This window comes from Carettochelys insculpta, chromosome 13 (genome assembly GCF_033958435.1).
Source record: "Carettochelys insculpta isolate YL-2023 chromosome 13, ASM3395843v1, whole genome shotgun sequence".
NCBI classification, from domain to species: Eukaryota; Metazoa; Chordata; order Testudines; family Carettochelyidae; genus Carettochelys; species Carettochelys insculpta.
The window spans coordinates 15,740,279-15,753,302 of NC_134149.1; the positions used below are offsets into that span (position 1 = coordinate 15,740,279).

The 13,024-nt window shown below is 40.9% G+C and overlaps 1 protein-coding gene across 1 annotated transcript in view; it reads right to left on the bottom strand.

Annotated features, from left to right (window-relative positions):
• TENM1 (teneurin transmembrane protein 1) overlaps positions 1–13,024 on the bottom strand; it is a 516,043-nt gene that overhangs the window by 202,455 nt on the left and 300,564 nt on the right. The window contains exon 5 of the mRNA XM_075007401.1: positions 10,950–11,188. Within this exon, the coding sequence (XP_074863502.1) occupies positions 10,950–11,188 (239 nt within the window). The remainder of the gene's footprint in view (positions 1–10,949; positions 11,189–13,024) is intronic.

The window sequence follows — 13,024 nt, forward strand, 5'->3', positions numbered from 1 at the left end:
CCACACCAGTCATTATTTTATATACCTCTATCATATTGCCCTTTAATCATCTTTTTTCCAAACTAAAAGTCCCAGTCTTATTACTCTCTCCTCATATGGCAAATGCTCCATACCCCTAATAATTTTTGTTGCCCTTTTCTGAACCTTTCCCAATTCCAAGATATCTTTTTTGAGATGGGGCGACCACATCTGTACACAGTATTCCAGATGTGGACGTACTATGGATTTATATCAAGGTAATATGACATTTTCTGTCTTCTTATCTATTCCTTTCATAATGATTCCCAACATTTTGTAAGCTTTTTTGACTGCCGCTGCACACCGAGTGGATGTCTTCAGAGAACTATCCACAATGACCCCAAGATCTCTTTCTTGAGTGGTAACAGCTAAGTCAGACCCCATCATTTTGTATGTATAGTTGGAATTGTATTTTCCAAAATGCATTACTTTGCATTTATCAACACTGAATTTCATCTGCCAATTATATTATCTACAGAGTACATAATACATACAAATAAATAAAAAGTGAAGCTTTCGAGCAGGTAGACCTTCACGAATTGCATTTCCAAGTTATTTGCTTCTATATGGGATATGTCACGAAGCAGGGGGTGAATGTGCACTGTGTGGTTTTCCTCGGTTAATTTCTTTTTTAGATCCACTACATTATGCATTTTGTCAGCCATTCTCACAATTAACCTAGTTTGCTGCTTTGTCTTCCCTTCAGGCTGGGGAAGCACTGTTGTTTTTGTAGTACATGCCAAAGCTTGGCAAGCTAGCTGAACTGTTGGTATGTTTAACAGTCTGTTTCCTTCCTAAAAAATACCAATTGCATTATAGAGATGATGGTCTCTGCCAGACTTAGACTCCTGACTTGGGAGATTACATGTGATACCACTAGGTAGGCTTCACATTGAAAAACAAGCCTGGATATTGGAACAGCAAAGTGCATCACTGAGAAAATAAATTCTTCTTGAATTAAATTAAATGGCAGAATCTGGTTATCTTGCAGTCTTAAAATAAATCCAGTTTTCATTCTATTAACCTTCTAGTTGCTGTGAATAAACTGGCATTACTTCAATAATAACCATATTACATACAGCATTGGAAGCCTTTAAATCTTGGATAAGAATATTTCAGGAGCTCACTAAAGGAAATAACATATATAACATTTATCATTCAGTGCCTCAGCTCATCACATTTTAATTAATATCTTTTCTCTCAAATATAATTTCTACAAAATGCCTGTTTACCCTATAATACATGTACAGTATGCAAGATAAAAACTACATTTTATTTTATTTATACGTACATTTTACTAACTAGAATTCAGGAAAGTTTGCTTTAGTAACTCTTTCAAGCATCTCTGTCAGACCATGAAGTCCATGCAGAAGGTGTGTACTTTATTTTATTAAAACACTGCTAAGGCTGTTACCAATTGAAGCACTATAACTTCCTCATTTGCCAGCATAATACTAGATTTCTCTGCACAGTCTTATTGCTGGCAGTGCAAACACCTTGTCATGCTTCTCTCTTACTCTCTGGAACAACCAGCCTGATTTCCCTGTCTCCTTGACTTCCTACTTTATTACAGAACTAATCTGAAAACATCTCCTCTCTTGATGCGCCCAAACCCCAATTTATTTTGCCCCCCCCCATTATTTTATCTACTTTACTTTATTTGTTACAGTATGAGCTACATTCTGTCCCCACAGATTTATATATCTCCTATAGAAGCGATCTGGAGGCATGAGACACATTTGAGGTTAAGTCATCCTTTCTTTATATGGTATTTTGGGGGCACACTGTGTATGTCAGATGTCACAGTACATGTTGATCACGTGTTGAAGTTATTCTAAAATTTGACAGCTCCTAGCAAAAGATAAGTATAATTATTATCTTACAATACTAAGTATCTAGACTAGCAAGATCTTTTGAAAGATTTTTCAAAAGATCTCATGGAGCGTCAACACACAAAAAGAGTTCTTTCAAAAGAAAATTGAAACAATGTGGTGCTCTTTTTGAAAGCGCTGTTCCACTCCCATTTCAGGAAGAGTGCCTTCTTTCAAAAGCTTCTTTCGAAAGAAAATATGTGTACATACTCCACAGAGCCCTTCTTTTGGAAGAGCAGGCCTCATGGCACGTGATATTTGATCCTTGGCTTGCATTTTCAAAAGATCGGGGGCTGTGAGGACACTCTCTTTCAAAAGAGCACATCAGTCTTTTGATCTGCTTTTTTGTGTGTGGACACATGCTTTCAAAAGAAGTGCTTTCAGAAGAGATCTTCTGGAAGGGCTTCTTTCAAAAGATATCTGTAGCATAGATATAGCCTTTGTGGTTAAATTAAAGACTTTGGTCTCGAGACCAAGTTTCAGAGAGTTTGCACTCAGCAGAGCTCAGAAAAGCATAGAATATTGTGCAGCAAAGATGGAGGTAAGCTTGCTTTCCATTCCCTTAATCCTAGATCCCTTAATTCCTTAATGCCTGCTCTAAATTTTGTCAGATGCATTTGGTCCTGTAGGACTGCTGAGCTAGCTGAGAAGATGGTGCAGCACTAGACTCTCCGTTTGTCCCCTTGATATCACCTACACAAGGTCAGGAAGTGGTGGGAAAGCTGGTTTTCTGTTATCTCCACCATATGGAATACTTGGTGGCTCCTTTAGGATAATTTTGTGGTCTTTTTGCACCAATGAGGCAACAGCCAGGGCCAAGGCTCTAGACCTTCATCAGCAAATCAAGAAATTGGAATGACATATTTTGCTCAACCTTTAATCAAAAGGAAATTGACATTTCTAGATAAGTAACTCACGGCTTCTAAGTTTGCAGAACACTCAGGAAAAGACTCAGAAATATATAAAAGTGGGTTTTTTTGAAAAATTTCATTTTGTAAACCAGATTATCACACACCTGCCTATAAAGCCAACAATCTAAATTTAACTTACTTTATCTACCTTCTGTGTAAGCACAGCTTGTTAACTTATGCAACTGTGGCATTATATGAAATGTGTGGTTTGGCTCAAATGCAAAATACACCCTGAAGAGAGAGGACAAAAAACATCAACAACCCTCTTTGCAACAAACACTTATCTAACTCACATGACTAGCTTTCGAGGACAAAATCCCACAAATGTGTACTCTCTCCACACAACTAACCTGCTCAAAATGCCTTTTGTTTTGCTTTCCTTGCTATTTCCATTTATTTTAGAAAATCTTATTAGAGCTACCAGGTCTAGGAAATACAGTAGCTTTGAAAGAATGGACTTGATCAGCTGACCATTGTCTGATTAGGGGCAGAAACAATCTCCAGCTTCCTGAAAAGTATTTACTTTCTGAAATCGCATACTGATCCTTTTTAAAATGTTGGATTTCATCTATGCTATAGAGTCATGATGTGCATCGTTGTTTGTGATGATATGGGCTTTTCTCTGCAATATTTGTAGGGCTCCCCAGTTTCCTGCGATACTTTGCATTGCTGTCTAGAAGCGGTAGTGGTGGGGATTAACTTTGTTCTCAAGGAAGACATAAGTGCAAGTGTCACTTCCCTGTTTGGGTGGAATGAATGGAGTTGTTCAGCACCTGGCAGAAACTGACCCGAGTCCACAAGGAGTCCAGTGAGACAATGCAAGACTCAGCTATTGACACTCAACAGCAGAAAGCTCTGTCCAGAAGGGGAGGGGAGGATGGAATAATTGTGAACTCAATATGGCCTTGTCTGAAACAAAGGACAGAGTGTCCAGCAGGAAATAATATGTAGGCTCTGCAAGAACCTGGGGACTCTCTCACCCGGTAACTAAAGAAGAAAAAGTCGGAGTTTAAACACGGAATTCACTACAGCTTGGCTGATAATCTGTGGCTTGATCATTATTTCTCTGTGATAGCTCTAAGAACTTCCAGTGCTGGGTACCAATAAATACTACTTTGTTTTGGAAAAGTTGCTGCACTAGCAAATACTGGCTGGTGTGCATTAGTCTCTGAGGAGCATACAAGTGTATTCTGTACCAACCATGTATTTAAATTGGACTCACTGAGCAGACCTCAAGGCCTGAAGCAGGAGTGTGGGAACCCAGTGGCTCAGTCTAGGAGACAGTAAGCCTGCAGGGCCTACCCAGAAGGAGCAGTGAGAACCTTGGGGAACACCCGGTATCTTAAAAGGTTTCCTCCATGAGATTGTTAAAAACAGTTACCCATCTCATAACTGTTGTTCTTCGAGATGTGTTGCTCATGTCTGTTCCAAGTGGGCAGTTACCAAGTTTTGGAGGTAGGGTTAGAACTCAAAGTTTGCTGACTGTAGCACTGTTTCGCCAAAGGCTGCATCTCCTCTGTTCTTCTGGGTGATAGTATAAATGTATATATTGATGGCCACATTGCCTGTCTGCATATTTACTTGGTTGGGACATGACTGAGGAATGCCACTGATGAAGCTTGAGCATTGTGGAATGTGCCGTAAGCAGAAGGGCAGATACTTTCACCAAATTGTAGCATGTTTGGATGTAGGTTGCGATCCATGACAAAATCCTTTGGGAAGAAATTGGAAGACCCTTCATTCTATTTGCTACTACAATGAACAGTTGAATGGTCTTTTAGAATGGCTTTGTTTGCTCAATATAGAAGGTTAATGCCTGATGAATGTCCAGTGAGTCAAGCCTTTGTTTCCTGCAGCTTGCATGTGGCTTAGGATGGAAAAATGGGAGAAAAATGTCTGGGCTAACGTGTAACTGGAAGACAACCTTATGTGGTCTGAACTGAACTTTGTCCTTGTAGGACCCACTGTAAGGAGGCTCAGATGTTAAGGCCTTGAGCTCAGATCTCCTCCTGGCCTATGTTCTCACTTGTCTGTCAGCAATGCTACTTTGTATGAGTGTTACTGTAAGGCACAGGTTGCCAGCAATTCAAAGGGGGCTCCAGTAGCATAGGATTAAGTTTAGGTCCCCGGGCTGGGACTAGCTATTGCACATGAGGGTGGAGTCTGTTTGGCTCATCTGTTGCGTTATGGAATTCAATAAAGCTGAATGTTAGCCGCCTAAACTCAGAGAAGTCTTGTGCTCCAACACTATTTAAAAGCTATTCACATGAAGTTTAAGGAGAGTGGCACTTGCGAAGCTAGTTTCCACTAACCATCACAGGCATTATGAACAAATCCAGGGGAGAGGGGAGCAGATCAGCAGATCCTATATCTAACACAATGAAGGCATGACCCCAACTGGGCTCTGACCAATGGATACTGCTAGGGGAAAAGCCTAGCTTAAATAATGACATGGCAAAACACTTGAACTGTGTTGTAGCACAGACCTGGTGGATCCATGACAGCATTCAGCAGAAAGTACAGCTGAAAATCAGGCTTTTAATTTTAACTAAGGCTCTTTATAAATGACACAAAGTGAGCATAAACGTAATTCATACACTGCCAGAATGATGTAAAGTAACTTTTGCGTAAATGAGAATCAGGCCTAAAGCTGTGCTGTTTGGAGTTGAATATTTGTGCAACATGTTTATTATGTCCCTTTAAGCATTTTCCTCTCTCTAAGTAACACTTTTTTATACCTCAGGAATAAAAACTGTGGGACAATTAAAAAGATGAAACATTTCTTATAAGCCATATACATTTTATTCTGGTTTTACATTTCAGCTTGAAACCTCTGTGAGCATGAGGGACAAATAAACAATCCTAGCAAACAGCACACCTCAGTATGATTAATTGGCCTTTGTCAATTCCTTCTTTCAGCAGAGTTCAGGATTTGTAATGATATTGGAAATGTACAAGGCTCTCCTAGTATCTATTAGTTGGACCTGCAATCACACAGAAAAGAAAGCTAAGACAGCCAGCTGCGGAACCCTTATTCACCCAGATGAGCACTTCTGGACCCCGGTAATCCCACTGAAATATTCCGTAATGTGATTTAAGTTTGCACAGCTGTGTTCCAACCTGAAGAGTTTAAAACTGTTTTTTCTACTGGCCCATTCTATAAAGTAAAATCAACCTCCCTAGTTAGTCTTCCCAGCATAACTTCCAGTACATTGAGTTAATGATTTAGAAAAGCTTTTGGAATGGTGTGGAAAGTGACTCTATTAATATTCTAGAATGACCAGCATGTTATTGAGGTGCATATTTCATCCAAACCTGGCCCAACTTTACATCCTGCTAAGACCCAAACTTGCACTTCTGCCTTTTACAGTGGGTGTGGAGGGACTCAAATAAAAGATCCATTGGAAACCAGCAGAGGGGTTTGAACTTGTACATTTTCTATAGTATTTAGAACCCAACATCCATCTCTGGTGTCTGCTATTTCTGGTATTAAATAATGGGATAACCTCAAATATATTTGTCATGGGAGAGTTGTAAATGTGTCTGAAATAAGAGTCATACCTTACACTGAAGGGCAATGGGTCTGATTTTCAGAGGTGCTGAGCACTTGCAGAACTCACTACAGGTTCAACCTCTTTGGGACCCAAGCAGTCCCATCAATTCTGCCCCACTGCTGGCCTCAGCCCCTGCTCCAGGGCTCCCTGCCTGCAGCTTCCCAATCCCCTCTCACTCCTGAGCAAGCTCCCCAGCTGCCATCTCCTGACCCCAGCCACCCATCCACAGACAGAGCTTTCCACACAGCCCCGGCTGTGGCTTCCTGGGGCCATGGCTTCCCGCGCAGCCCTGGCAACGAGCTCTCAGCTTATCAGCCTGGGTCACTGCTCCCTGCTGCTGCTAGCCTGCCCTTGAGGCCAGACCAGCCATGGCTGCCCTGACCTGAGCTGGGCTCCTGCCACTGGTCTGGTCGGCTTCTCCCTCTCCCAGTCCTGGGACTCTCTGGTCCTACCAGACGATGGATATTGCCAGATAACAGAATGCTGGATTTGGGAGTTTTAACCTGTAGAACTGTTTGGGCCTAGCACCTCCGAAAACTAAGCCCAGTGGTTTTGCACATTCAGATATGCTGATAAAATGGTCAGGCATTAAGAAAGCAAAGTGCTACGGGCCAGCAGTTATTCTTTGGTCACATCAATGGCACCTAATTAAACAATCAAATAATCAACCAGGAAAAGCTATTGCATCATAGTTTAAGAAAAATAATGATTTAGTGGAAAACTATGGAAGCAAATACCGTATGTTCTGATACTAATAAAAGCTCTTTTGTAGATTTGTGTGCCATCCTATTTCTAACACGATTTAAATTTCCTGCGTAAATGCTGATAGTTGCTTAGCTTTTTAGTTTTATGATAAGACTCCACTAAGCAACAGATGCAGCCTCATAAAAACAGGGTAGTTAGAGACAACACTACAGAATCGTAAAGTGCTTTAATATCATCTGTATTAATACAGAGCCAGAGATAAAGATGGCAAAACACTCTCAGAGTACTGAACCATACTTATGGGCTGATGACTTCCATGTGCTAAAGCCAGTTGATATATCAGCACGTGCCACTCACCCTCAGCTCTTTACCTCAGGACTGTAATGAGGGCAGGAGGAGTGGGGCAGCCCAGGGAACAGAGCTGCCAGGTGTGCAAAAAGCGAGCAGCCCACAAGATTGGGCCCAGCACAGTCATCTTCCCTTCTACCCTGCAGGATGGGCCCAGCAACATCTGACAAAAGTCCAGGGTGCTGGGCCCTACACTACCCCTAATCACAGGGACCACTGACCCTATCTGGAGCAGTGTCCCTGGCACTAGGACTCTGGCTGGGTGTTGCTTGGCTCCTACTGAGCATGTTCATTGCTCGGTAACATCTGCTAAAGGGGCAGCTGTTGCTGGGGACTAAAAGGGGACAAAGGAGGCCATTTGCAGGTGAGTTGGTGGGTGCAAGCTAGGGACAGAAATTGGCTGTATGTGGGGCAGGTGTTCAACAACTGGAGGCAGTGGCAGGAGAGGAGCCGAGGAGCAAAACCATAGGGCACGGGGAGGTTAGGAGTCAGGGTTCAGCTCAAGAGGGTGAGGCACTGCCAGATGGCAAAGGCCCAGAACAGGGTGGGCCAAAGCCCCGGGACAGGGAGAGGCAGAGGGCATAGTTACCCAGATGGGATGAGCCATTTCCCCTGTTTACAGAAGCAGCAGGGAAAGGCTTCCATGCTTAGGAGGAAGAGTTCAGACAAGATAAATGAAACAGTCCTGGGCTCCTTGGGATTTAAGGGAAGCACCAGTAGAAACAAAGAAAGTAAAGTAAAACATGCCTTTGTCGCTCTCATGTCTGTCCTGGCCGAGGGGTGCTCAACCACGCCCCCGTTCCACCTCCAGCCCGGCCTTGTGATCCTACTTCCTCCTGCCCCACTTGCTTTCTCCCAACTCTACTCCTTTCCTCAAGCCTCCATGCCTGCTCCACCTCCAATCTTACCCTCTCCCCACCCCTTGTGGAGCCTCTGAATGCCGCACTACAGCTGTTTGTGGTGGGTGGGAGGCACTGGATAGGAGGAGGAGAGTAAATCAGCTAGTGAGCATGAAGCACTGGGAAGCTGAAGACAAAGTGAGGGAGTGTGGCTGCTGGTGGTTGCTGAGTACGCACTATGGAGTACCCATGGTGTCTGGCACCTATGCCTTTTAGTCAACACACTGCAAAACACATTACGCTCCATCCATTAGCTGTGTTTTCCTGTTATTGTGACCCACCCTTACTTTTCAGTGCCCTAGCCTAATTCAGTCATCATTACAGAGACCAGAATAAGGAGTCTCCCTCTGATCCATTGATACAATGCCCCATTAACTCCAGCAAAGTGCACTTACATATCAGTGACTTGATACCTTCAGGGCAGACTGCCCTAGGATGCCTAAACACACCTTGGCTTTTCCTTTAAAAAGCCTGTAATGTTGGGCTAGGGATAGATAGGCTCAGACAGATAAAAAGAAGCGTTCTCGAGACTGGTAAGAAGTATTTAGCAATTGGATGTGCGGAGATCGAATTCCCATCAATCTTAAGGTAATGGATTTGGTCAAACTCATTGCCATACTTTTCAGTTCTGGTTAGTATTTCATCTCTGATAGAAGTGGTGCTATTGAGGCCGTCAAGTGTTTTTTTGACACCAGGAGCAGAATCTTTCATTTTTTAAGGTAAGTATTGTGCATGGTAACCTTCCTGCTGATTTGCAACACATGTTTAACTTGTTCTGAGCAGGCTAATTTGCCATGGTTGAACCATGCAGGAGCTGCACTTGTAAGTAGAATTTCTCCTGGTTCAGGGGAAGTGTGTGACAGAAGGTCCAGGTGACAAGGGAGAGTTTGAGACATATATATCTGTATATTGATGTTCATCATGTAAAGATACTATGCTCATCTGAGCCATGTTGGGATTATGAGGATAACCTTGGCATTGCTCATATCTTGTGTGTCACATGTGGGTAATCACCGAAGTTGGTAGGAAAGCATACATGAGTTGAACACCCCAACTGATGAAAAAGGAACTCCTGAGTGACTGAGGGTCCCATCCCTTCTCTTGAGCAGAATAGTTTGGACTTGAAGTTCATTGGGGGATGCAAACAACTCAATGAGTGGGGTGCCCCATCACGCAAAAACGGAGAGCAAGGTTTTCCGATTAGTGGTCTTGACAGAAGTAGCTGCTTAGTGTGTCCATCAACTCATTTTGATGGCTGGGAAGGAAGGAGGATGAAATGTTTATGATGTGGGGTATGCACCAGTTTCATGGCTTCACGGCACAGTGAGTGAGATTGCGTGCCCCCATGTTGATTGATGTAACACATGCAGGCAATGTTGTCGGTCATAGTGCAAATGAATTTGTTCTTTATGTGAGGTAGAAAAGTGTCCACAGGCATTCCAGACCACATGTAGCTCTGGTAGATTGGTACACAGGCAAGTCTCCGCAAGAGATGATTTGTCTTGAACTGTTTGTTGTTGCATGTGTGCACCCCAGCCTCTTAGGCACATTTTCTTTGTTTGCTCAAGTTGCTTTTATTTTCAGATGTGCCACTGAGAGAGGCTGTTATTTTAGCCACAGTCTCATTGCCGGGTGATCGAAAACCACCACTTTTTTTTTTTTTTAATAATCATAAATGCAATTTTATGTCTTTCTGAATATACTTCATGCCATTAATTCATTGCAGTCTCCCTATTTAGGGTACAATTATTATCAGATCATGTTTCTTCTGTGCTTGTCAGTGAGTTTAAAGGTTATAAAGGACACTACTATAGGGATGTTAAAGTAGTGTGTGAAAATTCATCTTACACGTAAAAGTATCATATAGTAACTTTTCTTGCCTATGTACTGTACTGATATGCAAAAATAAATATACTCTCATTACTCTACAATTTCCTAATTTATATTATCCAATAAAGGGGTAGGGGTGAAAATATGTTTCCTTACCCTAAGTGCTAAAATGCCTAATTACATCTCTGCTTCATCTATATTATATCCACTAACTACATCTATCAGGACTACTCCTAACATATCACAAACATGCCTTCAAACAAGCTGTCTTGCTATTTGAAATCCCCCAAATCAGACAGAGATCTGTTTCTTTCCTATGCCTCTAATTACACCGGTGAGGGTGGAACTTCATTTCATATAGCCCAGTGACAAATTTACACATCAGGACATAAACATCAAGGGAAAACTAGGACTCACATTCTTCTATATTACAACTCAAAACAGAAGACCTTAACTATCTATCTAAATTTGGACATTCATGTTTTTGACAAACTGAAATGTCCTAGAAATATTTGCTGTCCAGTTGTGTATGACTTTTTTTTTAATCAGTGACTCCAAACCCACCTACAATAGCATTACAATAAGAGAACAGCCATTTTGATTAATTTTTTCAGTGCATTGAAATAACACTGTAGTTACTTGCTAAGCAAAAGAGAGCCTGAAATGCATTAAGAGTACATTTCAATCTGTGTGACACTTTTCTAAATCAAACATAAATTCAATACAATAACAACAAACTGTATTTTAAGAAGTTGAAAACAAGCACGGTAATTGAACAGAAAGGATAAAGAAAAAAAAACCCAGAAGGCTTACCAATAACATAGGCTAGCAACAGTGCCAGAGTAACTGTAATAGCCGTAGCACTCAAAGCAGTGCACTTCCAGTTGCAGCACCTGTATGGTTTATTAAAAGTGAAGGCAGGTCTAGAAAATGTACTTCTAGGAAGTGGCCTAGGAGGTGGAGAGTAAACAGTGTTGGATGTTAAAGGATAGTTCTGACTGGCTGCACTGAAAATCGCTGAAGAACCAGATCCATGTTTAAATAGGAAATGCCTATGGGGAAAAAAAAAGAAAGAATCACATTGTAAAAACCAAATTTATCTTCCAAAATAGGGAAATGAACTGCATAAATATTATGTGATAAACACTGCGAGTTCTTACAAAGATGTAGAAAAAGGAAAACATGCTTACATGGAACAGATTCTGTTTTCTGAGTCAAATAGTCTTTTGCCACATTGACTTGGCTTCTGTTGGAGGGTAACATCATTTTTGAGGTTTATTTTGAGCTTTATGTACATACGTAAAATCACCTTTGATGGGCAGTTCAGGACTCTATTTGTATATACTGTAGTGAGTAATACATAAAACTTATTGAAGAAGTAGATACAGTAATGACTGACCTCTTTTTAATATTCCCTAGTGAACTTTAATCTAGTCGTGTTTCAAAGAGCACTATGTTAAAGGTCACTAGGGAATACTTAGTGCTTAACAGCACGGGTCTACACAGTACAACAAGCTCTTGTGCTTTAGAAAGCAAACCCCCCTGAATCCACTGTACTGGTCCATGTAGACAAGATTTCAGATACAAGTAACCATTTTCATGATTTTTATAGCCATTACTGGATAAACACCAATTTTCATTTTGTTATTTGTTGTGTGGTATGCTCTGGACATGGTTATTGGCTAAATCCCAAAATCAGAAGCCCTATTTATTAGTAAGAGATGACAGAAGAAATATATTCTAAAGTGTACTCTCAGTAATTCAAATGAAGAATACTAAGAAATGATCATAGTGCAACAACTTCACTTGGCCTTAAGAACATGCTAAATATATGTTCATGACAAAGTTACAATAAAATGTAGGGTTTTTAAAGGAAAGGTTTACAATTTTGAAAGATGCTAGCTCATACAAAATAAAGGGTAGAACAGAAGGACTTTGTATTTCAACCCCTTCAACACAAATCAGAATATAAATACCCATATTACAATTGTTGTCATTCACATTAGTGAATCTTTTGATGATCCACGAAGTCAGATTCTGAAACCCTTAACTATATTAAGTAGCACTTACTCTTACAAGTCTTCTCTGGGATTACTCACATGCACAGGCACTGTTCAATATAAGTAAGGATTACAGAATTTGATACTTACATATGAGCATCTCATGGTACTTTTCTGCTCAGCCTATTCATACACATTTAGGATGTTCTTTACAATGCAGTGCATAATATATAGTTCATATATAATTTCACAGCAAATATCTTGTGGTGTTTTACCTTTATGTAACACCTTACTTAATAGATGGTAATGCTCTGACTATATGGCATAAGAGAATGTTATATATAAATATCTGATCACAAAATGCCTCGATCAAATTATGCTGTACATCACTTAGAGAATTTATCCACACTTGTTCAGTGTATACTGCATAGTACAACACATATATTAAAGTACTTAACACTTCATTTGGTATGTCAAAGAAAAATCAATTATCTCCCTTACCACATTTGGCATACTATTTTAATGGTCCATGTAGAGATTTCAAATTCATATGAAGACTTAGTAGTTTTTTTGTTTTTTAAATCCAGTTTCAAAACTTGCTAAAGTCAATGAGAAGACTTATCTGGCTTTGGATTGGACTCCAACAATGTAACAGGAAATTGATTTTGGTCTATAGTTGGGGCCTTATGGGATCCTGCATCTGCCTACATAGTCTGTCTCTCTCTAGCTCAGGCATCACCTCACTGCAGCCTCTGGAGACTCAGCCTGGGTCTACATGTACCTTGAAGATCGACGGCTGCGATACAATTTTAGGTATGCCAACTACATACCAAAAATTGACTTTGCAGCTGTCAATATTCGTCCCTCTCCTCACTGCAAAATGCCAAT